The sequence below is a fragment of the Capricornis sumatraensis genome, chromosome 21, assembly GCF_032405125.1.
Source record: "Capricornis sumatraensis isolate serow.1 chromosome 21, serow.2, whole genome shotgun sequence".
Taxonomy (NCBI): domain Eukaryota; kingdom Metazoa; phylum Chordata; class Mammalia; order Artiodactyla; family Bovidae; genus Capricornis; species Capricornis sumatraensis.
Genome location: NC_091089.1, coordinates 10243649 through 10271564, shown reverse-complemented (window position 1 = coordinate 10271564; position 27916 = coordinate 10243649). Strand labels below are relative to the sequence as shown.

The 27916-nt window shown below is 41.8% G+C and overlaps 1 protein-coding gene across 1 annotated transcript in view; it reads left to right on the top strand.

The window, feature by feature from the left end:
* DOK6 (docking protein 6) overlaps positions 1-27916 on the top strand; it is a 395605-nt gene that overhangs the window by 216373 nt on the left and 151316 nt on the right. Inside the window, exon 4 of the mRNA XM_068993932.1 lies at positions 14939-15058. Coding sequence (XP_068850033.1) covers positions 14939-15058 — 120 coding nt within the window. The remainder of the gene's footprint in view (positions 1-14938; positions 15059-27916) is intronic.

The following is a 27916-nucleotide window of genomic DNA, read 5'->3' as shown; positions in this document are numbered from 1 at the left end:
ATACAGCCTTGACGGACTCCTTTTCCAATTTGGAACCAGTCTGTTGCTCCTTGTCCATTTCTAACTGTTGCTTCCTGACTTGCATATAGGTTTCTCAAGCTAGTTCTTCTAAAAAACCCAGGATTGAATCTCCCCAAAGCATTTTGATTCAGAATTCCAGGAGCAAATCTGTTTTCTTCTCTCCTTTCTCCCACACTCTGACTTGAGACTCACGTTTTAATCAGCATGTACTTTTAGGTACTTTTTAAATACTTGATCCTGATACAACTTACTGCTTTCTTTACTGCCATTTCCTGTAAAGAGAGTCTTTCCTTGAAAATGTTTTTCTTCTAACTTAACTATATTCTCCAGATTTTAAGCTCTCTCCTTATTGTTTATTTGTGTCTTTTATCTTCCAGTCTTTGTTGAGAGATGATTTCTTTCGAATAGAAAATATTTGTACACAGTTTCACATTGATTCATTGTAACCAAACCAAATTTTGCATGAGTGTGCATCAGTTGACTTGAAACTTTTTATCATCAGGTTGCAAATCTGTACTTTAGGGGAAAAAATCAACTGTGATCCATAAATAAGCAAAGTGATAATGACTTGAAAATTAATCTCTTGTGCCATGTCAATGTAGCATTGTTCTCTCACCAACTCTACAATAATCAAACAGCCATACTAAACATATTGCTACAAAACCAACCTTCAGCCAAGTTAAAATAGTTGCTTTCATAGAAATACTTACTGGGGACAAATGAATTTAAGCAGTAGGGTGGATCCAGCCTTCAAGGTGACATTTTTCATCTTAGTTCAAAGCTAATGAAGAAAATGAAAGAATGTTTTTTGGAAACATCCCTAAGCTGCTTGTAAATTACTTCTTGCTATCTCCTTGGAACAGTGTTTCAGTTCTCAAGTCACTTAAAAGATAGTGCAGTTATTAACAAAGACAAGAAAGTGAAAGCCAACTTGTACCTGCAGATATGCTGGGCAGTGTCGCCCTTAGGGACTTGGTTGAAAAGTGGAATGGATTCAGCCAATCCCTTTGGCCGCAGGGAAAACCCTAAACCACGCTGTACTCAGAAGCAATTTTGCATTCACCCCATCCTCCAAGTCCTGCTATGCTCTGGGGCCATGCCTTCCCTAGTTTTATTTTAGGATTCTGCAAGAGAATTTAAAATTCACAAGTCAGTTGAGCATAGGAAGTCTCTTCAATCTAAAATCCACCTGGGATGTAAAAACAGACTCCAATGAGAGATAATAACTGGATAGTCCCTGTGTTATCCTCAGGTTGATTATGACAGTACAGATACATTGTGGAGCACCGCTGTTTGGAAAATGTTTAACTAAGACATTCTGGAGACGTACAGAAAACCCTTGAGAATCCCTTGGACCCTGATGCTGGGAAAGATTGAAGGCAAAAGGAGAAGAGGGTGGCAGAGGATGAGATGGTTAGATAGCATCACCAACTCAATGAACGTGAATTTGAGCAAACTCCGGGAGATAGTGGAGAACAGGGGAGACTGGCGTGCAACAGTTCATGAGGTCGCAAAGAGTCGGACAGGACCTGGCAGCTCAACAACAATGTTTCCAAAAAGAATTGGGGAGTTTTGCTATCTTTTCCCCCCTGAAACAGTCATGTGTTTTGTACTGACTGAAGTGGAGCTTTTAACAAATCCCAATCTTAATGTCAGAGAATATTTCCTGACCAATTTTGTCTGTTAAGCCTCTCTATTCTTATGTAAAATCTCTTTAAACTCTTCATAGTTTAAAGCACCGTTTTATTATATTTTCTTGCTCCCTATTAAGGAAATTACTTTAAGCAAGGATATTTCCTTTTTGATCACAATGTGACTGGGGAACTTGCATGGAACCAGAAGAGTGAGGAGTCTGCATTCTGGGGAGGTTGGTGTTTTCTCTCAGTGTAGCTTCTGCTGTCTGTCAGATTGCCCTCCCCAGCTCCTTCCCGGGTCACTTTGGTCTTATAATCAAGGCCTGCCAGACTTTGGCTTAGATCACAGCTCCCTCTCCCCCACTCAGGCTTTAGGGAAGATGGGGCATAAACCTCTCTATGACCTCCTCACCCCACACATTCTGGCTTCACTGTAGTGTTGGGTCCAGAGAAGAAGGATGGAAGCAGGGACCCTGCCGCCTGTTTGATTGGCCAGCCTAGGAGCCATGGACACGCATGGTCTCTGAGCTGCAGGGTCTGTTTGGGTGGGTCTTGGGAGCTCTTTGAGCAGATGGCCGCCTCCCTGCACTCCACCGCTGAGTGTCCCTTGCTGACCCCTGCCGGCGACCACCACCAGGGTATGTGCAGAGCTTCCTGTCCCTGGGTCTCCTGTCCAGCCAGCGGACAGCCCTCTTGGACCTCAGCAGGGTCCACTTGGGACACACTAAAGTTTTATCTTTGCAGTCTATTGTCTGAGAATGTCCGTCAGTCTCCAGTGCCGGCTTTGGGTCTCTTTCCAGTCATTCTCCTCATCTAATTGACAAGTAGGTAGAACAAAAAATTCAGTAAGGAGATTCCGAACCCAGGAGTGAGAACAACAGCTTTAGTCACTAATATGTAGGAGAGGTTCTATCACCATGGATACATAGCCTCCCCTCCCACGTACACCCAGAGATGCACAGGAGCACACCCTCCCTTGGCTTGAGTGAGGAATAGGGTGTGTGGCGCCTCCCTTTCAGAATTAGAGGAATCTCCGTGGTCCTCTCTCCTAGGCTGCCAAATCTGTACTCAGATCGTTGCCCTTAGTCTCTGTGGTGGTGGTTTACTCCAGCATGGGTATCAGGAGACATTGCAAGCAAAGGCGGCCACTTGGTCTTACATTTCTACTTTTAGATCATGAGTGAATGGATGAGAGAGTCATGGATCTCTTCAGAATGTTTTCAGAATGTGAGGATATTCAACTATTTTGAGGTGGTAGCTTTAGCTGAATCTAAGCATAAGAGGGGCTTCCCTGGTGGCTCAGAGGCTAAAGCATCCCTGGGTTCAATCCCTGGGTCGGGAAGATCCCCTAGAGAAGGACATGGCAATCCACTCCAGTATTCTTGCCTGGAGAATCCTGTGGATTTTCAATCTCTTTCACCGGTATTATAAAGTTTACTTCAATAAAGAAGAACTTTTTCTTTGTGTATTTTTGGTGCCTTTTTAGAAAATTAACTGACCATATATGCAATAGGCAAGGGATAACAAATTCTCCGCTGGCCAGGATGTGGAGAAAAGGGAATGCTTGTACACTGTTGGCGGGAATATAACTTGGTGCACACAGAATGGAAAACACTGTGGAAGTTCCTCAAGAAATCAAAAATAGAGCCATCACATGGGCTGTATTCCTGCCTGCTGGTTCTCAGTCAGTTATTCGTGTCTGACTCTGTGTGACCCCACGGACTGTAACCTACCAGGCTCCTCTGTCCATGGGATTATCCAGGCAAGAATACTGGAACGGTTGCCATCTCCTACTTCTGGTTATATATCTAAAGAAAAAGACATCATTATCTAAAAGAGATATGTTTATTCCCCTATTCATGACAGCATTATTCACACAAGCCAAGGTATGGAAGCACCTAAACGTCCATCAGCAGTTGAACGGATAAAGAAAATGTGGTACATATGTGATGGGATATTATTCAGCCTTAAAAAGAAGGAAGCCCTTGAGGCATTGTGGCAAATGAAATAAGCCAGACAGAGAGAGACAAATGCTGCACGGTATCACTTATATACATTTTCTACTTTTTCTTCTTTTCTTCTCCGCCACCCAGTTGCTAAAGGCTACTTCTTCTTTTTGGCCTTTTTGGCCTTTTTTTCCCCTCCCTAAAAGGCTGTATGACTGGAAGACTATCCACAAAAACCACCGTTGATCCTCTAAACCCAGTGTGTCCCTTGAAGTCATAGTAGCCTTTTATATGATGTCTCTGCATCCTTTACATCCCTTCCCTGTAGATCATGCACCCAGTTACCCGGTCCTTTCTTAAATCTTTAGGCTCTAGCTGAGTTTCACCTTTCCAGTGATTGCTCCATCTCACCTCAGTCCTCTTTCAGCATCCCTCCCCCAACCCCCTGCTTTTTCTTGGTTAATTCTTGGCAGTTCTTGCATTCTCTGTTTTGAGACTTCCTAACCCCACTGTTGAACAGCAAATCTTTCCTCATTATTTTATTTCTTAAGCTTCAAACAGATGTAATCACATCATGCTCCATCCAGATCTATATACCCTCCTAATTTTTCACAGATCACATCCCCTTAAATTAATTTGCTTGCTTGGAAGTTTTCCTGGTAGAAAGAAAGAGACTAATTGGCCTTTGTTGTTTGTTTTGTTGTTCCATTTCTTACATTAAAAAGGGCACCACACGCAGCAGCTTAAACCAACACAGATTCATCATCTTAGAATTCTAAAGGACGGAAGTCTAACGGCAGGCTCACTGGGCAGAAACTGAAGGGCCGGCAAGGCTGCGTTCCTTTCTGGGAGCTCTGAGGATGACACAAGCCCAAGTTCACTGGGGCTGTTGACCAAGTACCATTCCATACTCTGAGCGGCTGTCAAGGCTTTCTGTAATAAATTGTGCTCCACCAAGAGAAACTGTCTCAGGTCTCTATATGGTTTCTGTCACAGTCTTCCACAGCTAACCACAGCACTAGCCACATTTCCATATTCCAACACTCGGCTCTCCTCTTAAATGTTTTCCTTTCTGCTCCCAAGTACTTCATGTTTGCTGTGTAGAAAGGAATTGCTTTTAGGCCTTATGACAACGTGACTAAGACCAAAGCTCTATTTTAGAAAAAAAAATTATTTATTGAATCATTCATTTATTTGTTTTTGGCTGTGCTGTCTTTTTAAAATTATCTACTCATTCATTTATTTCGCTGTGCTGAGTCATTTTAAAATTATTTATCTGCTCATTCATTTATTCATTTTGGCTGTGCTGAGTCTTTTTAGGATCATTCCTTCATTTACTCATTCTGGCGGTGCTGAGTCTTCACCGCCGCACATGGGCTTTCTCTGGTTGCAGTGCATGGACTTCTGTGCAGTGGCTTCTCAAGTCTCAGAGCACCAGCTCTAGTGAGCGTGGGCTCAGTAGTTACAGCACACAGGCTTGATTGCTTCATGACAGGTGGAATGTTTCAGGACCAGGGATCAAATCCACTTTCCTTGCACTGGAAGGCAGATTCTCAACCACTGGACTACCAGGGAAGTCCCTCCACATTTATTTATTAGTTTCCAAATCCAAGTGCTGCACCCATTCTAACTTTATCAGTGTCTCCCTCACTCTTATATCAGAATATATTGGTTGGAAGGACAGACAAATAGCTCAGTAGTATAAAGGCTATGGGGCTTCCCATGTAACTCAGTCAGTAAAGAATCTGCCTGCAAGACAGGAGACTGCCTGCAATACAAGAGACCCAGGTTCAATCCCTGTGCCGGGAAGTTCCCCCTGGAGTAGGGAATGGCAACCCACTGCAGTATTCTTGCCTGGAAAATCCCATGGACAGAGGAGCCTGGTGGGCTAGAGTCCATGGGGTCACAGAGTCAGACATGACTGAATGACTAAACCGCTATACCACCTCATAAAGGATATGATAACAGTAAACACAGAATGAAATGGAGATTTAAAGGAAAGATGTGAAATCCAAAATTGGGTCTAAAGGAACCAAACGAAACAGGACCTCTTAGAAAATGAAAAGTTCCACATCTCCAAACGGATCAATCCTGGCCGTCAGACTTCAGCAGACGGGGCTCATTGCTGTGAGCTCAACCTTCTTCTTGTCTTAGCTGAAGTGAGCAGGTCAGTTGTCACTGTCTTCTTGTCTTCCTACTACAGAAAAAGTAAGAGAAACAGAAAAGCCCATAATGCATCCACAAGGCCAGCTAAGTAACAAGTAGGTGCCAATTTTTCAGAATGAAAAGTATCATCAAAATGTATATTTTAATGGCCCTATCAATTTCAAATAACAATAAGAGAGTTCTTTGTAGTCTTTAAGCAACAGTCTACATCAGGAGACTTTTATTCTTCACTTTCCAGAAAAGCGTGTATCTAAGAAGACTTTTTTTGTTGGGGGGACAGTGTGAGTTCTAAAAGGTCTTGTAGGTCTTCATAAAACCATTCAACTGCAGCTTCTTCAGCATTGCTGGTTGGGGCATAGACTTGGATTACTGTGATATTGAATGGTTTGCCTTGGAGATGAACGGAGATCATTCTGTCATTTTTGAGATTGCATCCAAGTACTGCATTTCGGACTCTTTTGTTGACCATGATGGCTACTCCATTTCTTCTGAAGGATTCCTGCCCGCAGTAGCAGATATAATGGTCATCTGAGTTAAAGTCACCCATTCCAGTCCATTTTAGTTCGCTGATTCCTAGAATGTCGACGTTCACCCTTGCCATCTCTTGTTTGACCACTTCCTATTTGCATTGATTCATGGACCTGACATTCCAGGTCCTATGCAATATTGCTCTTTACAGCATTGGATCTTGCTTCTATCACCAGTCACATCCACAACTGGATATTGTTTTTGCTTTAGCTCCATCCCTTCATTCTTTCTGGAGTTATTTCTCCACTGATCTCCAGTAGCATATTGGGCACCTAATGACCTGGGGAGTTCCTCTTTTGGTATGCTATCATTTTGCCTTTTCATACTGTTCATGGGGTTCTCAAGGCAAGAATACTGAAGTGGCTTGCCATTCCCTTCTCCAGTGGACCACATTCTGTCAGACCTCTCCACCATGACCCACCCATCATGGGTTGCCCCGCAGGCATGGCTTGGTTTCATTGAGTTAGGCAAGGGTGTGGTCCTAGTGTGATTAGATTGACTAGTTTTCTGGGAGTATGGTTTCAGTGTGTCTGCCCTCTGATGCCCTCTTGCAACACCTACCATCTTACTTGGGTTTCTCTTACCTTGGACGTGGGGTATCTCTTCACGGCTGCTCCAGTAAAGCACAGCCACTGCTCCTTACCTTGGACAAGGGGTATCTCCTTACCGCTGCCGTTCCTGACCTTCAACGTGGGATAGCTCGTCTAGGCCCTCCCGCGCCTGCATAGCCACCACTTCTCAGGTTGCTCCTCCCGGCCGCTGGCCCTGGCCTCGGGCGTGGGTGGTTCCTCCTAGCTGCTGCCCCTGGCCTCAGGCTCAGGGTGGCTCCTCAGGGTCACCGCCCCGGGCCTCGGGCACGAGGTGGCTTCTCCCGGCCGCCCCTGACTTCGGACGGACGCAGGGTGTCTCCTCCCAGCCACCACTGGCCTCTGACTTGGGGTAGCTCCTCCAGCTGCCGCCCCTGACCTCAGAAGCCAGGTGTCTCCTCCCAGCCACCACTGACCTCGGACACGGGGTGTCTCCTCCTGGTCACGGCCCATGACCTTGGACGCGGGGTAGCTCCTCCTGGGTGCGAGTGACCTCGGACGCAGGGTAGCTCCTCTTGGCCGCTTCTGTGCGGTCGCAGCCTGGCACTCTAGGCTGCTGCCCCTGACCTCGGACATGGGGTAGCTCCGCTCGGCCATGCTCAGTGCACCGGCTTGCAACCACCTGCGCTCAGTGCGCCGGCTCTGAAAAAAGCTGTCCTTTTCATTATAGGGGACTGGAACGCAAAAGTAGGAAGTCAAGAAACACCTGGAGTAACAGGCAAATTTGGCCTTGGAATGTGGAATGAAGCAGGGCAAAGACTAGTAGAGTTTTGCCAAGAAAATGCACTGGTCATAGCAAACACCCTCTTCCAACAACACAAGAGAAGATTCGACACATGGACATCACCAGATGGTCAACACTGAAATCAGACTGATTCTATTCTTTGCAGCCAAAGATGGAGAAGCTCTATACAGTCAACAAAAACAAGACCAGGAGCTGACTGTGGCTCAGATCATGAACTCCTTATTCCCAAATTCAGACTTAAATTGAAGAAAGTAGGGAAAAACGCTAGACCATTCAGGTATGACCTAAATCAAATCCCTTATAATTGTACAGTGGAAGTGAGAAATAGATTTAAGGGCCTAGATCTGATAGATAGAGTGCCTGATGAACTATGGAATGAGGTTCATGGCATTGTACAGGAGACAGGGATCAAGACCATCCCCATGGAAAAGAAATGCAAAAAAGCAAAATGGCTGTCTGGGGAGGCCTTACAAATAGCTGTGAAAAGAAGAGAGGAGAAAAGCAAAGGAGAAAAGGAAAGATATAAGCATCTGAATGCAGAGTTCCACAGAATAGCAAGAAGAGATAAGAAAGCCTTCTTCAGTGATCAATGCAAAAAAATAGAGGAAAAGAACAGAATGGGAAAGACTAATTTTTCTCTTCAAGAAAATTAGAGATACCAAGGGAACATTTCATGCAAAGATGGGCTTGATAAAGGACAGAAATGGTATGGACCTAACAGAAGCAGAAGATATTAAGAAGAGGTGGCAAGAATACACAGAAGAACTGTTCAAAAAAGATCTTCACGACCCAGATAATCATGATGATGTGATCACTCACGTAGAGACAGACATCCTGGAATGTGAAGTCAAGTGGGCCTTGAAGGCATCACTATGAACAAAGCTAGTGGAGGTGATGGAATTCCAGTTGAGCTGTTTCAAATCCTGAAAGATGATGCTGTAAAAGTGCTGCACTCAATATTCCAGCAAATTTGGAAGACTCAGCAGTGGCTACAGGACTGGAAAAGGTCAGTTTTCATTCCAATCCCAAGGAAAGGCACTGCCAAAGAATGCTCAAACTACCGCACAATTGCACTCATCTCACATGCTAGTAAAGTAATGCTCAAAATTCTCCAAGCCAGGCTTCAACAATACATGAACCGTGAACTCCCTGATGTTCAAGCTGGTTTTAGAAAAGGCAGAGGAACCAGAGATCAAATTGCCAACATCCACTGGATCATCAAAAAAGCAAGAGAGTTCCAGAAAAACATTTATTTCTGCTTTATTGACTATGCCAAAGCCTTTGACTGTGTGGATCACAATCAACTGTGGAAAATTCTGAAAGAGATGGGAATACCAGACCACCTAACCTGCCCGTTGAGAAATCTGTATGCAGGTCAGGAAGCAACAGTTAGAACTGGACATGGAATGACAGACTGGTTCCAAATAGGAAAAGGAGTCCGTCGAGGCTGTATATTGTCACCCTGCTTATTTAACTTCTATGCAGAATACATCATGAGAAACGCTAGACTGGAAGAAACACAAGCTGGAATCAAGATTGCTGGGAGAAATATCAATAACGTCAGATATGCCGATAACACCACCCTTATGGCAGAAAATGAAGAGGAGCCAAAAAACCTCCTAATGAAAGTGAAAGAGGAGGGTGAAAAAGTTGGCTTAAAGCTCAACATTCAGAAAACGAAGATCATGGCTTCCGGTCCCATCACTTCATGGGAAATAGATGGGAAACAGTGGAAACAGTGTCACACTTTATTTTGGGGGCTCCAAAATCACTGCAGATGGTGATTGCAGCCATGAAATTAAAAGACACTTACTGCTTGGAAGAGAAGTTATGACCAACCTAGATAGTATGTTCAAAAGCAGAGATATTACTTTGCCGACTAAGATCCATCTAGTCAAGGCTATGGTTTTTCCTGTGGTCATGTATGGATGTGAGAGTTGGACTGTGAAGAAGGCTGAGCGCTGAAGACTTGATGCTTTTGAACTGTGGTGTTGGAGAAGATTCTTGAGAGTCCCTTGGACTGCAAGGAGATCCAACCAGTCCATTCTGAAGGAGATCAGCCCTGGGATTTCTTTGGAAGGAATGATGCTAAAGCTGAAGCTCCAGTACTTTGGCCACCTCATGCGAAGAGTTGACTCATTGGAAAAAGACTCTGATGCTGTGAGGGATTGGGGGCAGGAGGAGAAGGGGACGACAGAGGATGAGATGGCTGGATGGCATCACGGACTCGATGGACGTGAGTCTGAGTGAACTCCGAGAGGTGGTGATAGACAGGGAGGCCTGGCGTGCTGCGATTCATGGGGTCGCAAAGAGTTGGACACGACTGAGCTACTGAACTGAACTGAACTGAAGAAGATTTTAATAACACACACAAAAAAAAAACATTTATCACCAAATTATAGAAAATCTGCCCCGCAGATAAAAATTACATATACTTAAAAGTTCTTCATTTTGCTGAAGACAAAGCAGTATTATTTTACCTACATTTTGCTAAGATTTTCGATAAAGGCCAGATTTAATGAGGACTAATTTATTATTTCCACATAAAGCTAGTCTTGCCTGCATCTTACAATAAATTACCATGAGACTGAGTTGGTGCTATTTTTAATTCTGCTATATGATTTTAGCTGACAGCCTGTTTTCTGTATACATGGGAGAAAATTTTTCACTGTTTTCAAAGCTCCTTTTGGATCATTTAACGCTCATGTCATTATCCTAAGGCCTAAATTTAGTGAAAGTAATTAAGCTTAAATTTAATCACTTATTCAGTAAGTATTTATTAAGACTCTGGTGTAAAGACCTCCTCTTATGCAGAGGAATATAACTGTACTTTCCCCAGAATTCTAAAAAGAAGTGATGGGAAGACACTCAGGAGTGGCCATCCGTCTATGACTGTATCTCTCCTTTGCAGGACTGCTGATTGTCATTTTCCCTACAATCAATAACCCATTTGTCTCATAATTCACTCAGTTAGTTTAGTCTCTCTTCTCTCCTATTTGTCGTGTTATTCATAAACATCTTTCAGCTTTTCTCTTTTGGAAATTGCCAGATTTCTCTATTTAACTAATCCTATACATAATGAAAATGTTATTGAGGTTTCTGTGCCAGAGAAAAGTTATTTATCGAATTAAGAATTTGAACATAGCTGCAGGCTACCCAAAAAAGACATGTAAATGAAAAAGCACTTCCACCATGAAGAAGAAAATGCAGAAAACGTTGTAGAACACTTTCTGCCTTTATTTCTCCACAAAGAAATTTCATTATTTACACACTATGTATAGAGCAAGATAGATGTTTGAAAGATAAAACGAAGACAAAAGGCACTGAATATATGAGAAAATAATTGTTTTAAAATGCAGTGGGTTGAGATTATTGCCCTTGTATTTAATCTGCTCAGTTCTGTGAAAATAGAAAGGTGAATGATGTAAGGTTAACTGGGAGAAAAACGCTAGTTAAATAATGATGGGACAAAGTAAATTAACATGCAATAAAATATATTAAAGGACTTCAATACAGAGCATTTGCCTAAGAAAGAACAAATAAAAAGCATAGCTATAATTATTTGAAAGGTGACCATCGAAAACAGATTTTAAACCACAAAGCCTTGTATAATTCCCCAACAAATGTACTTGTCTGCAACAAGACTGTTAGATCAAGTGTGCAGCCTACAAAGGTGAACACTTTTGACATGACGTGCACTTTTGGGGCTGATCTAACTGAGCCAAACACAACCCAGAAGAGGGCGGCCAGAGTGCCGACTGCTTCTCAGACTTGACCGTGACCTCAGGGCTGACCCGCGCTGGTCACGGGCAGCGGTGTGGCTCCTGGACCTGCCTCCCCATTTCAGTCCTGGCCACCATCCATGCAGCCTGGTTCCTCCAGCACATCGGTGCAGACACACACTCACACAGACAGACAATGCTTACTCGTACTCTGACACAAATGCCTCACGCACTCACATACTGATACGTAGACCCATGGACTAACTCATCACTCACTCCCACAAATGCTCACTGACACACTCATATACACACTCACGTGCACTGATAGACACTTAGACACACTCACATGCACTGATACACACTCACACAAAGACACACACCAATACATGCACTCACACACACCCTCCTTTTGCTGCTCGCCCTGCAAGTCCCTGAACAGGCTCCCTGCTTGCTGCTCAGCCTAGGTCCTAGGGCCCTGCTCCTCCAGGCTCAGCCACAGCCCTCAGTTCAGTTCAGTCGAGTTCAGTCACTCAGCCATGTCCAACTCTTTGCAACCCCATAGCCTGCAGCACGCCAGGCCTCCCTGTACATCACCAACTGCCGGAGCCTACTCAGACTCACGTCCACGAGTCAGTGATACCATCCAACCATCTCATCCTCTGCTGTCCCCTTCTCCTCCTGCCCTCAAAGAGTCACAAAGATTCAGACACAGCTGAGGGACTAAACAAACAAGCAAGGACTGGAATGGGGAGATCTCCAGTTTCAACAAACTCCCAGGAAATCTTGATAATGAGAATCCTAGCACCACACCCCGTGAACCACTGGACCATGAGGCCAGAAACATTAAAAGGAACGTTGGTGCAAAGATGCCTTGTCATATTTAACACTTTTATTTTCACCTCAAATAGCATAGTAGATACTCTTCTTTCTGTCTTTGGGGTCCTGGAAATACTACCAGGTAGTCCTGTAGATGAGGTGTTACCTGGATGTGACTTCACTGGTGATTTAAAGTATTATAATTCTGAGAAACATTGAAAACATTGAAATGTAAAAAGAAAAAGCTGGAGTCATGTTGTGTCCCTTCCCAGAAATGTCAAGGACTTCTAGAGACATGTCATGGAAATTGGCTTGAGATTCTGATCGTTGTTAGAGAAGCTTTCAAAACTTTCATAAATTATATAAGTCAAAACTCATATACCTAATAAAAATTATTTTCAATATGTGCTGCTGTTGCTTCTATAAATTTTTTCTATGAATGCTGGCATTCTGTTTCTAGAAGAAAAAGGGTTTTTTAGAAAGCTGTGAGTCTCAGCAACGCCTTTTTGTCATTATAGTAGCCCTGGGCTTCCCTGGTGGCTCAGTGGTAGAGACTCTGCCTGCCAATGCAGAAGACACAGGTTCAATCCCTGGGTGGGGAAGATCCCCTGGAGAGGGCAATGGCAACCCACTCCAGAATTCTTGCCTGAGAATTCCATGGACAGTGGAGCCTGGTGGGCTACAGTCCATGAAGTTGCAGAGTCAGACACAATTTAGCAACTAAAGATCATAGAGTGAATGGGAAGGTTTATTCTCTAGATTTATTTCTAGATTCCTGAGGAAAAGCCCATCACCCAAACCAGGCCACATGAGAATCTACTTTCTCCTTGATGTAGGCAGGCACAGTGACTAACATCACAGAGAACCATCCCTAAAGGATACTAACCATACCTTTTGTGAAGAAAAATCACTTTTGTGATTGGAACATGGGAACTATTGTTTTTATGAGAATAGTGCTCTGTGGGAGATTGTGTGTTCTCTTTATTTTCTTAACAATATTCCATGGTCTTGATAAAAGTAAAAATAAATGACAAATTTGACTTGACATCTCGGTCAAACTCATTCTTGATGCTAAGGCAGAGTGACCCAGCACAGGATGAAAGTGTTAGACAGGTTTGATGGCATTGGCCGTGGAGCAGAGAAGTTGGTGCTCACATCCCTGGAGTCAAGAAACCTTGTCACAGATAATGTTGTTATGGAGATTTAAAATGCCAAGGCAAGGGCTGGAACGTGATCCACGGAGAGCAGCAAGAACTTTAAAGGAAATCTATATTAAATGGCTATAGTACAGAATTATGCTACATGAAAAAGTCAGAAATTCCCCTTTTATCAAGACCATGGAATATTGTTAGAAAGTAAAAAGAACCCACAGTCTCCCACAGAGTTCTATTCTCTAGGCAGATGTCAATGGAAAGCTCTTATTCAATTTCTGTGAATTGATTAGAGGGCTTGGCCCCAAATTTCTAACCTCATACTCTTTTGGATACAAAAATAGTTAGAACTCTTTGCTTCCAATTCTGTTTTGGTGCTGACCCATGCTAGGATATGAGACAGGTATGCCGCTAATCCTTAACCATCTCGCCCACCTAGGTCTTATATTAGGTTCAAATTCATCCATGTTTGTGGAAGCATTTGATAGTACAAGATTCAGTGAGGTGTGAGATACTCTCATGTTTTCAGCAAAGGAAAAACACAGATACAGAGAAGTTGCAGAGTAACGGCAGTAAAGAGTGATCTAATTAATATCTTTAGGCAATTGTAGCTTTCTAAAGGGGACTCCAGAAGTTGGTGATGGACAGGAAGGCCTGGCGTGCTGCGATTCAAGGGGTCGCAAAGAGTCGGACACGACTGAGCGACTGAACTGAACTGAAAGGGGAAAGTTATTTTCAATATCCTCTCCCTAAGTTTTTAAAGTAAGGATGGCCCTTACTTTACAAACTTCTGATGTTTGTAGGAACAAAAATGGTCACATTCTTTTGTGGATCCATGATCCACTGCAGTTCAGAATGGCTCAAAGATCAGACCTTCCGTTTGCACAAACCAATGTTACATTCAGGAAGACATTCGCACATTTAGTTTGACATTTTCCAGCTTTTCACTTACGTATTTTTACTTTATATTTAATTAAATATTATATACTTCATAATTTTTATATTTAATATTTAAATTAAGTGCATTCTCTCCTCAAACTAAATCAATCTTAAGTATACTGGATAGTAAACAAATCTTCTCAGTCTATTCTTTATAAATAAGATAAATTACATACTGCTAAGTCACTTCAGTCGTGTCCAACTCTGTGCCACCCCGTAGACGGCAGCCCACCAGGCTCCCCCGTCTCTGGGATTCTCCAGGCAAGAACACTGGAGTGGGTTGCCATTTCCTTCTCCAATGCATGAAAGTGAAAAGTGAAAGGGAAGTCGCTCAGTCGTATCCAACTCTAAGCGACCCCATGGACTGCAGCCTACCAGGTCCTTCACTCATAGGATTTTCCAGGCAAGAGTACTAGAGTGGGGTGCCATTGCTTTCTCCGTAAATTACATAGGGATAACTTAAAATATCTTTAAGATACAATAGATACATAATGTTATAATGTCAAATCATGGGCAACAGTCATGGAGACTGTTTTATTTCACTTCTTGAATACAGCTTTCTAGTTTTCTTAAAGTGGATTTTTAAGGCTCACCACTTGCCTGGGTAGTTGGTTCAGGAAGCAGTCCTCTCCATCCTTCCCAGGCAGCCTCGCCTGACTCTGATGGCCTGTGCTTCTTTTCAGAGCTGGAGGCTGAGGAGTGGTGCAAACACCTCTGCATGGAGTGTCTGGGGACCCGGCTCAATGACATCAGCCTCGGGGAGCCTGATCTCCTGGCGGCAGGCGTGCAGAGGGAGCAGAACGGTAAGTGTGCGGCTCCGTCCTTCCCTTTAAAGTGCACGGGGAGTTGTCGAACTTTGAAACTGAAAGGATCTCAGAAATGTTTGGGACCAATCTTTTAAAAAAAAAAAAGTTTTAATTGGAGGATAATCACTTTACAATATTCTGTTGGCTTCTGCCATACAACAACGTGAATCAGCCCCACTTGTATACATATGCCCCCTGTCTCTTGAACCTCCCCCCCAGCCCCCACCCCATCCCACCCCTTCAGGTTGTCACAAACCACCAGGATGAGTTGTGGGACAAGCACCCATATTATACAGCAACTTCCCATTAGCTCTCTGTTTTACATATGGTGATGAATATGTTTCAATGCTAGTCTCTCAATTTGCTCCAACCCCTCCATCCCTCACTGTGTCCAAAATCTGTTCTCTATGTCTATGTGTCTGTTCCTGCCCTGCAAATATGTTCATCATTACTATCTTTCTAGATTGCATATGTATCTGGTACTATACTATTGTTCTCTTTCTGACTTACTTCATTCTGTATAACAGGCTCTAGGTTCATCCACCTCACCAGAACTGACTCAAATGCATTACTTTTTATTGCTAAGTAATATTCCATTGTATATATGTCCTATAGCTGCTTTATCCATTCATGTTGTTGGACACTGAGGTTGCTGCTATATCCTAGCTGTATAAATAATGCTGCTATGAACACTGGGGTACATCAGACCAATCCTTTAAAGGAAAGTGTACTGATCAACCTCAGATATTAAGGATCTGTCTCAAGACTGCATACCACCTAGAAAAATGCTAAGGTACAGCCCAGGTCCCCTACATTCTTGCTCTGTGACATTGCCATTTATTGCAATAAATAATCAATACATTAACTCACTGTACATAAGGTTTTGAATGGACAGCAGTAGTCCTACATTTCTTCTTGAAGCATTGTCATAGATTTGGAGTCTAAATAAACAATCTTGGCTTATGTTTTTTTTCCAGTAGATTTTAGGGAATATGGAGAATAGTATATCTTTGCTCAGGCTGCCATAACAAAATACCACAGACTGCGTGGCTCGGACAACAGGAGTTAATTGCTGTGGACCCATATGGTAGAGGGAGAGAAGAACAAGCTGTCTCCTATCCTTCCTTAGAAGGGTGCTCATTCATTATGAGGACCCCATCATTATGATTCCTCTAAACTTAATTACTCCCAAAGTCTCCATCTCCTATCCTATCACCTTGGCAGTTAGGGCTTAAACCTATGAATTTAGGGAGACACAGTTCAGTCCACAGCAACAGTTCACTTCATTTCTGTTGTTCAGTCATGTCCGACTCTTTGCAACCCCATGGACTGTAGCACGCCAGGCCTCCCTGTCCATCACCAGCTCCTGGAGTTTACTCACTCAAGTCCATCAAGTCAGTGATGCCATCCAACCATGTCATCCTCTATCATCCCCTTCTCCTCCCGCCTTCAATCTTTCCCAGCATCAGGGTCTTTTCCAATGAGTCAGTTCTTCACATCAGGTGGCCAGAGTATTGGAGTTTCAGCTTCAGCATCATTCCTTCCAATGAATATTCAGGACTGGTTTCCTTTAGGATGGACTGGTTGGATCTCCTTGCAGTCCCAGGATCTTCTCCAACACCACAGTTCAAAAACATCAATTCTTTGGTACTCAGCTTTCTTTATAGTCCCACTCTCACATCCATACATGACTACTGGAGAAACCATAGCTTTGACTAGACCGTCCTTTGTTGGCAAAGTAATGGCTCTGCTTTGTAATAAGCTCTCTAGGTTGGTCATAACTTTTCTTTCAAGGGGCAAGCATCTTTTGATTTCATGGCTGCAGTCACCATCTGCAGTGATTTTGGAGCCCCCAAAAATAAAGTCTCTCACTGTTTCCAGTTTCCCCATCTATTTGATGAAGTAATGGGACTAGATGCCATGATCTTAGTTTTCTGAATGTTGAGTTTTAAGGAACTTTTTCACTCTCTTCTTTCTCTTTCATCAAGAGGCCCTTTAGTTCTTTGTTTTGTCAGAAGGGTGATGTCATCTGCATATATGAGGTTATTGATATTTTTCCCAGCAATCTTGATTCCAGATTGTGCTTCATCCAGTCTAGCATTTCTCATGATGTATTCTGCTTATAAGTTAAATAAGTAGGATGGCAATATACAGCAGTGACCTACTCCTTTCCCAGTGGAACCAGTCTGTTGTTTCATGTCTGGTTCTAACTGTTGCTTCCTGACCTGCATACAGATTTCTCAGGAGGCAGGTCAGGTGGTCTGGTATTCCTATCTCTTTCAGAATTTTCTGTTTGTTGTGATCCACACAATCAAAGGCTCTGGCATAGTCAATAAAGCAGAAATAGATGATTTTCTGGAATTCTCTTGCTTTTTCAGTGATCCAACAGATACTAGAAATTTGATCTCTGGTTCCTCTGCCTTTTCTGAATCCAGCTTGAACGTCTGGAAGTTCACAGTTCATGTACTGTTGAAGCCTGGCTTGGAGAATTTTGAGCATTACTTTGCTAACATGTGAAATGAGTGCAGTTGTGCAGTAGTTTGAGCATTCTTTGGCATTGCCTTACTTTGGGATTGAAATGAAAACTGACCTTTTCCAGTCCTGTGGCCACTGCTGAGTTTTCCTAATTTGCTGGCATATTGAGTGCAGCACTTTCACAACATCATCTTTCAGGATTTGAAATAGCTCCACTGGAATTCCATCAACTCCACTAGCTTTGTTTGTAGTGATGCTTCCTAAGGCCCACTTGACTTTGCATTCCAGGATGTCTGGCTCTAGGAGAGTGATCACACCATTGTGATTATCTGGGTCATGAAAATCTTTTTTGTATAGTTCTTCTGTGTATTCTTGCCACCTCTTCTTAATATCTTCTGCTTCTGTTAGGTCCATACCATTTTTGTCCTTTATCATGCCCATGTTTGCATGAGAAGTTCCCTTGGTACCTCTAATTTTCTTGAAGAGATCTCTAGTCTTTCCCATTCTATTGTTTTCCTCTATTTCTTGGCACTGATCACTGAGGAAGGCTTTCTCTCTCCTTGCTATTGTTTGGAACTCTGCATTTAAATGGCTATATCTTTCCTTTTCTTCTTTGCTTTTTGCTTCTCTTCTTTTCTCAGCTAATTGTGAGGCCTCCTCAGACAACCATTTTGCCTTTTTGCATTTCTTTTTCTTAAGGATAGTCTTGATCACTGCCTCCTGTACAGTGTCAGGAACCTCCATCCATAGTTCTTCAGGCACTCTATAATATTTAATCCCTTGAATCTATTTGTCACTTCCACTGTATAGTTGTAAGGGATTTGATTTAGGTCATACCTGAATGGTCTAGTGGTTTTCCCTACTTTCTTCAATTTAAGTCTGATTTGGGCAATAAGGAGTTCATGATCTGAGCCACAGTCAGCTCCCAGTCTTGTTTGTGCTGACTCTATATAGCTTCTCCATCTTTGGCTGCAAAGAATATAATCAATCTGATTTTGGTATTGGCCATCTGGTGATGTCCATGTGTAGAGTCTTCTCTTGTGTTGTTGGAAGAGGGTGTTTGCTATGACCAGTGCGTTCTCTTGGCAAAACTCTGTTAGCTTTTACCCTGCTTCATTCTGTACTCCAAGGCCAAATTTGCCTGTTACTTCAGGTATTTCTTGACTTCCTACTTTTGCATTCCAGTCCCCTATATAAAAAGGACATCTTTTTTGGGTGTTAGTTCTAGAAGGTCTTGTAGGTCTTCATAGAACCATTCAACTTCAGCTTCTTCAGCATTGCTGGTTGCAGCATAGACTTGGATTACCATGTAGATATTGAATAGTTTGCCTGGAAACAGAGATCATTTTATTGTTTTTGAGATTGCATCCAGTACTGCATTTTGGACTCTTTTGTTGACTGTGATGGCTACTCCATTTCTTTTAAGGGATTCTTGCCCACAGTAGTAGATATAATAGTCATCTGAGTTAAATTCAGCCATTCCAGTCCATTTTAGTTCATTGATTCCTAAAATGTTGATGTTCGCTCTTGCCATCTCCTATTTGACCACTTCCAATTTCATACTACACTTCCATACGACACCTGAAAGTGAAAATGAAGAGTCATGTCTGACTCTTTGCGACCCTGTGGACTATACAGTCCATGGAATTCTCAGGCTAGAATACTGCAGTGGGTAGCCTTTCCCTTCTCCAGGGGAACTTCCCAACCCAGGGATTGAACCCAGGTCTCCGGCCTTGCAGGCGGATTCTTTACCAGCTGAGCCACAAGAGAAGTCTGTGCTACACCTGAGGAAGTAGAATGCTTGAAAACTCAGAGTGTAGATAACAGAATTGAGGTTTATGTGACATATTACTGTACTATTCTCTAATTTAACTTTTCTGATGTCTCTTAAGAATTTATGCTGTGTCTTCTTGTCTAAAGCCTCTGAATAATGCAATCAGAGTAGTGTAACGAGCTTTTTCCCCTCCATTTTTAAAATGAACTATCATCACTGGAATATCTAGTGGTATGAAAATAGAAACTTTCCAATGTTATTAATTTCTAATGACTAGTGTTTTAAAAAATAATGAGGGATATTGGTGAAGCTTGACACTAGTTGTTAAAAGAAATTCTGGAATAATCTGTGGTTATACACTAGACAGCACAGGTAAAAATGTATCAAGATAACACTGATGGTGACTTCATTATACCATTAAAAATCATTGCTTTTTGTTTTTTGCTGAACTGAAAAAATGTTTTTCCCCTACTAACTAATCATGAACACGTACAGGCACAAATTTTGCCCATGTTGCTAGTTTCAGAAAGTCATGAAGGCATTCCTGTGACTCTTTTTCTAGCTTACTTTTGATATTTCAGTTTCTTTCCCACACTTCCTTGGATTTCATCTCTCTGACTTATTTTCTGAGAACTGTGCTAAGTACAGAACATCCATAATCATATTGCTTAAAATATGCTGCTCATTCTGTTTGAGAGAAGAAGGAAAAAACTCTTTACCAATAAACATTCATCAAGTACTACGTACAGAAAATATGAAGAAATTGAATAAATTAGGCCTGTGGGTGGAGTCATTGCTGTGTGCAACTTGTTTAGTGTGAATTATATGCTTTTACCTTAAAAATCTGGGGTTGTATATGGTTCCTATCCAAATAGATAATGTACTCTTTTGATTATTATAATTTGTATTGCTGATTTGATAATAACGTCAAAGTAATTTACCTACTATATAAAGGTAAAATTTTAATATAAATTTTTTAGGATAGGATAAACACAGAATTAAATAGCAAGAGCTGTGTAAGAAGCACAAGCAAATTTAGCCTAGTAAGTAAACTCTTTAGGATGCAACTTGAATGTGGGCTACACCCCTTAAATAGATCAGGTTCCTTAGTCACTTCTAATTTCAGTTTGCTACTGTGTGAAAATAAACTGATTTATGGTGTTATCATGATGGTTACAGGAGATAATATAAAATAAAGACTAACTCATGCTTAGATTTTTAAAAAAAAAAAAGCACAAATCTGTTTGTTTAAGCCCAAGTAAAAATAAAGAAATCAAAAATTAATTCCTGTTATAGTTTAGAGAAGACCTAAAGTTATAATATCATCCAGTGCTTTTTAAATAATCCTAAATTTATACAAAGGGTTATATGTGCTTTTAGTATATAGTAATAGTTAGAGAAGGTAGTGTTTGATCCGTTTAAATGACTTCTTGAAAGTACATGGTACCCTAAAGGAAACTGGCAGACATCACACACACTCACACACACACACACACTCATACACACACACACATATTCACACACACACTCACATACTCACACACACATTGAAACTCTTCCATATTAAGCTTTCAAAGGAAAATCCTAGCTGGGAGGATTTCTTTTCCCCAGGAAACACCTTCCACGTGGGAGAATTTCTCCCTGACTCCCAAGGCCATGGACATAGCCATTCCTTCCACCTCTTCCAGTCTTCATACACTTTCTTTAAAATGCTTCGCCAAGTCCAGATAACAGCATTTTTCCTCCATTTCTTTTGGCCCATTGAACTCTAGCTACAACTTTGTAAGATAGTGATTTATACCATAGGACAATGCGGAAGGCATAAATCTCAACAGAATGTCAAAATTGCAGCCTCAACTATTGGTAGCTCAAAAATCCCAGTGAATATGTGTATGCATGCTGCCAACACACACACACACACACACACACACACACACACACACACAGATTGGCACAGGTTGTTACTGGCATTCCCCAGTTTTGTTGCTTCCTAATCAATGGACCTCTTCCATAAATATGATAATCCTATTTCAAGATCCGCCCTGAAATAACTAGAAGTAATCCATAAAAATCTCATGCTGAAGACTAAGAGTGCTTGTTAATCAATGTGTATCCTCTCCCTTGAGCACTAGAATTGCTTTAGGGACACATCTGTTTGTTAGACAGGACACCTGTTCATTTCACTACATGCAGGGAAAGTATTTGTTGGTTTAGCTAATGCAAGTATTTTTTAAAACAATGTTATCTTGTAAAACTGTCCTTCCACAGTTTTTAATCATAACATCTCTTCATGTAAACAAAACTTTAACTTCCTGATACATGCTTGAAGTCATTAATACATTCAGATTACAATCATTCCTTTATGAAAGATTTGTTATTACAGATTTAGGGGTTTCTCCTTAAGGCATTTCAGAGTTAAATTCTACCATTTCTTTTTCATCAGAAACATTATTTTAATATGTTATCAATGATGGGCTTGGATCCCGTTTGAAATTACTCCTAAGCAATGAGACGCACATGTGTGCAGAATTGATGTCATAAATTATTGTATCATTCGTGGCTCATGGTGGTTTTGTGGGGTCCCATCACCAAGAGAAGACCGACTGCTCAGTCCCGACCACAGCATATTTCTTGACATTCAAAATTGCTACTTGTCCTTGAAGGTTTTCTTGACTTTTCAAACAGCTTGGTCTTATTTACTCTGAGACTAGCTAAGAACAAACATTTGTGCGAATTGTTTATTTTTTCTTTAATTGGAGGAAAATTGCTTTATAGTGTTGTCATGGTTGCTGTGGTACAACAGCACAATTCAGCCATAATTACACATATATCATCACTGCTGAGCCACCCTCCCCTCCCCACTCCACCCTTCCAGACCGTCACAGGGCGCCTATCTGGGCTTCCTGTGTTACACAGCAACTTCTCACCAGCTGTCTGTTTTACGCATTGTGGTGTATATATGTCCATGCTTCTTTCTCCATGTTCGGTTCTTTCCTTCCCCTACTGTATCCACAAAGCCATTCTTTGCATCTCCATCCCTTCCCTGCAAATGGGTTCATTAATACCATTTTTCTAGGTGCCATATATATGCATTGTTAATATACTGGGCATGCTTTTATTCAGTCGCCAAGTCGTGTCTGACCCTTCGCAACTCCATGGACTGCAGCTCGCCAGGCTCCCCTGTCCCTCATCATCCCGGAGTTTGCCCAGTTCATATACCCTGCAGGGGCTTCCCTTGTAGCTCAGTTGGTAAAGAATCTGCCTGCAGTGCAGGAGGGAGAAGGCAATGGCACCCTACTCCAGTACTCTTGCCTGGAAAATCCCATGGATGGAGGAGACTCGTAGGCTGCAGTCCGTGGGATCACTAAGAGTCGGACATGACTGAGCAACTTCAGTTTCACTTTTCACTTTCATGCATTGGAGAAGGAAGAAAATGACAACCCACTCCAGTGTTCTTGCCTGGAGAATCCAAGGGATGGGGGAGCCTGGTGGGCTGCCGTGTATGGAGTCGCACAGAGTTGGACACGACTGAAGCGACTTAGCAGCAGCAGCAATGCAGGAGACCTGGGTTCAATCCCTGGGTCAGGAAGTTCCTCTGGAGAAGGAAATGGCAATGCACTCCAGTAGTCTTGCCTGGAGAATCCCACGGACAGAGGAGCCTGATGGGTTCTTGTGTCCATGGGGTCGCAAGAGTCAGACGCAACTTAGTGACTAAACCACCACTGTATACCCTGCAAATAATTTTTAAAGGTATAACATGTGTTGCTAAGATAAGTGATTATTGATTAAATTCTTTGCATTAATCATCTTTGTCTAGTGCTGTCAGCTGTTTTCCTATTGATTCCGAATCTGCATGGTATACGGAAAGTAAGGGAGGCTAGCATGCCACACCCACCTATCCACACACAGACACACATGCATACTTATTCTTAGACTTCAGATAACACAAGAGTGCATATTAAGTGGACAATCTCAACTTTTAACTTCTTGCAGCTTTCAGACTCTTCACATCTTTCAGCTGTATTTAAGATAGCCTGTGCTGACCTCGTGGCTGACCTTGTGACTTCCCATGTGGCTCAGCTGGTAAAGAATCCACCTGCCAAGCTCGGGTGGGAGGGGGGTTCGGGATTGGGAACACGTATACACCCGTGGCGGATTCATGTTGATGTACGGCAAAACCAACACAGTATTGTATAGCAAAATAAGTAAAAGAAAAAAAAAAAAAGAATCCGCCTACAATGCAGGAGGCCTGGGTTCGATCCCTGGGTTAGGAAGACCCCCTGGGGAAGGAAAAGGCTACCCACTGCAGTATTCTGGCCTAGAGAATTCCATAGACTGTATAGTCCATGGGGTCGCGAAGAGTTGGACACGACTGAGCGATTTCATGCTGACCTTAGAAAACATTTTGGTTCAGTGTTACAGTCATATTTATTTAGAAAGGAGTCTCACAATACATAATAGCAATCCTAGGAAACAAATGTTACGTATTAATCACTAGTAGAAGAGGTAAGCATCACAACCAAGAAGCCAGCCACTTGTAGGAAGTTCCTGCTGTTACAGCTGCAAGTGGATTCAAGGATCTGTTTTGCTATTCATGCAAGAGATCACCCTCCAGAACAAAATGGAGAAGTGACCTCAGACTTTGTCATTTGGTTAATTCAGAGTCAGATTTGAGGCTTTGGTTTTTTCCCAGGACCAAGAGTCCCTGCTTAGAAATGGGCTAGAATTCTCATGAATTCCTACTTTTAGCCAAAGAATATGCATATAACCTTTCTCCGGGAGCAAAACAGTATTCCAGTGTTGTTTGTAAATTATTTACTTTGGTTACCCCAGTAACCATGCTCCCTACATTCCACTCAGACACCCTTGTATGTCATTCACTCATTCATTATTCATTCATCAAAGAATTTTGAGGCTATGCTGTGTGAGAACTAAGCTGAGGAAATGTGGTTTAGTCACTAAGTTGTGTCCCTCTCTCGTGACCCCATGGACTGTAGCCCACCAGGCTCCGCTGTCCATGGGATTCTCCAGGCAAGAATACTGGAGTATGTTGCTGTTCCCTTCATACAAAGTAGGGCCATTACTTTTAAGAAGCTTACAGAGTAGTAAGCAAGACAAACTCACACCCACAACGTGTATCAATCACTGTTTATTTTTCTGTATTTCTTAAATCTTTTAAAAATTAGTTAATTTATTTTTAATTGGAGGATGATTGCTTTACAATGCTGTGTTGGTTTCTGCCATACATCAATGTGAAACAGCCATAGGTATGCTGTGCTCTTGGTCACACAAAGAAAGATGGATAGATTGAACTATGATGAAAAACCAAGTTAAATGACTCCTCATTTCACAGAAAATAAGCACAAACATACACACACAAAAAAAGAGAAAAGAAATCTCAGTGTTCACTAATGTCATTTTGGATATATCCAACTTTTGATGATTTGTTATTTTCCTGCTACAGTAAAACTATAGTGTAAAGCTTGAAAGTCAGACCCTTAGCCTGAGGAACATAAGTGTCCACTTCTCATGAGCTCTGGGGCCAGGGTCAAGGGACTAAAGTGCTCTAAATCTCAAATTCCTGCCCTTGAGGATGATACTGTTGGTACACATCCCACAGGATGGTAGTAAGGATTAAATACCGCGTGCAAAACAATTTCACTCATCTCACACGCTAGTAAACTAATGCTCAAAATTCTCCAAGCCAGGCTTCAACAATACGTGAATCGTGAACTTCCAAATATTCAAGCTGGTTTTAGAAAAGGCAGAGGAACCAGAGATCAAGTTGCCAACATCCGCTGGATCATCGAAAAAGCAAGAGAATTCCAGAAAAACATCGATTTCTGCTTTCTTGACTATGCCAAAGCCTTTGACTGTGTGGATGACAATAAACTGTGGAAAATTCTGAAAGAGATGGGAATACCAGACCACCTGACCTGACTCTTGAGAAACCTATATGCAGGTCAGGAAGCAAGAGTTAGAAACGGACATGGAACAACAGACTGGTTCCAAATAGGAAAGGAGTCCGTCAAGGCTATATATTGTCACCCTGCTTATTTAACTTCTATGCAGAGTACATCATGAAAAACGCTGGACTGGAAGAAACACAAGCTGGAATCAAGATTGCTGGGAGAAATATCAATACACTCAGATATGCAGATGACACCACTCTAATGGCAGAAAGTTGAAGAGGGACTAAAAAGCCTCTTGATGAAAGTGAAAGAGGAGAGTGAAAAAGTTGGCTTAAAGCTCAACATTCAGAAAACTAAGATCATGGCATCCGGTCCCATCACTTCATGGCAAATAGATGGGGAACAGTGGAAACACTGTCAGACTTTATTTTGGGGGGCTCCAAAATCACTGCAGATGGTGATTGCATCCATGAAATTAAAAGACACTTACTCCTTGGAAGAAAAGTTATGACCAACCTAGATAGCATATTCAAAGGCAAAAACGTTACTTTGCCAACAAAGGTCCATCTAGTCAAGGCTATGGTTTTTCCTGTGGTCATGTATGGATGTGAGAGTTGGACTGTGAAGAAGGCTGAGCACCGAAGAATTGATGCTTTTGAACTGTGGTGTTGGAGAAGACTCTTGAGAGTCCCTTGGACTGCAAGGAGATCCAACCAGTTCATCCTAAAGGAGATCAGTCCTGGGTGTTCTTTGGAAGGAATGATGCTAAAACTGAAACTCCAACACTTTGGCCACCTCATGTGAAGAGCTGACTCATTGGAAAAGACTCTGATGCTGGCAGGGATTGGGGGCAGGAGAAGGGGACGACAGAGGATGAGATGGCTGGATGGCATCACCGACTCAATGGACGTGAGTTTGAGTGAACTCCGGGGGTTGGTGATGGACAGGGAAGGCTGGCGTGCTGTGCTTCATAGGGTCGCAGAGTCGGACACGACTGAGCGACTGAACTGAACTGAACTGAACTGAAAGCAAGTAGCACAGCGTCCACCAGGAAAGACAGTATTTCTCTAGCATATTCTGAATGTCTTCAATTCATTCACATCAAGTGTGCATTAAACAGAATTCTGGGCCCACACCTTTAAAGTAAATATCTCTGGGATGTGGGGCCAGATGTCTGTATTTTGATAACCCCAGGAACCCTAATATGCACTAAAGTTTGAAAACTCAGGGTGATAAACTATTGATTATAATTAGCTTCAGAACATCTACCAATGATTTTAGGAAAATCATTCTTAAAATGATTGGATGATTTCTTGCAAAGTTTCTTGGATTTCTTACAAAGTTTCAAAATTACTGACATAAATTTAATAACAACATCCTTGTATTACCTTCTTAATATCTGTCTATACTGTAGTGATAGCTCCTTTTATACTTCCTGTGGGTTATTTGTGGCTTTTTTCCCTCTTAATTGGCATCATCAGATGGTAACTTATTTATTAAAACTTTTTTCAGTATAATTTAAAATGCTCTCACTCACTATGTCTAATCACTGTTAGTTGCTCCACCATTTTGCGTTTAATTGCAGGATTCTTTTTCGAATCTTTTAGGTGGATGTTTAGATTGTTAATTTTCAGCCTTTCACTTTTAAAATATATTTTGTAAAGTTCTGCATTTTTCTTTGAGCATAGTTTAAAATCCTAATTGTAGTAATAACATTCTCAGAGCTCAGATTATAATAAATCTTAAAATCAGAGCAGAAAATGGGAAAAAATGTTTTTAATTTCCATCTGCCATAAAAGAAAAATTGAAAATATTATCTCTGATTATAGACTTTGTAAATAAAACTGTTATTGCTTAATAGAGATTCAGATTACCCAAACGATTCAAGAAAAAAATAGAAAACCTAAAGATCCCTGTATCCATTCAAGAAATTAAAATGAAAAATGTACAACATCCCATACTCAAACTCCAGTCACATACTGTGCACTCTTGAATTCTGTTTAAAGGAGAAATAATGTTAGTCCTATGCAAACTTTTTCAGAAAGCAGAAGAGGAGGGATTATTTCACAATTCATTTTATGAAGCCACTATAACCAGATACTGAAGCCAGAAAAAGTCAATATAAAAAAATTGCAGACAGATATCATTCATGAAAAAGTTGGCTTGAAACTCAGGATTGAGAAAACTAAGATCATGGCATCCCATCCCATCACTTCATGGCAAATAGATGGGAAGAAAGAATGGAAACAGTGGCAGATTTTACTTTACTTTATTTTATTCTATTTTCTTGGGCTCCAGAGTCACTGCAGACGGTGACTGCAGCCATGAACTTAAAAGACACTGACTTGCTCCTTGGGAGAAAAGCTGTGCAAACCTAGAGAGCGTATTAAAAAACAGAGACATCACTTTGCTGACAAAGGTCTGTCTAGTCAAACCTATGGTTTTTCCAGTAGTCATATATGGATGTGAGAGCTGGACCATAAAGAAGGCTGAGCACCAAAGAATTGATGCTTTCAAATTGTGATGTTGGGGAAGACTCTCATGAGAGTCCCTTGGACAGCAAGGAGAACAAACCAGTCAATTCTAAAGGAAATTAGTCCTAAATATTCATTGGAAGGACTGATGCTGAAGCAGAAACTCCAATACTTTGGCCACCTGATGCGAAAAACTGACTCATTGGAGAAGACCCTGATG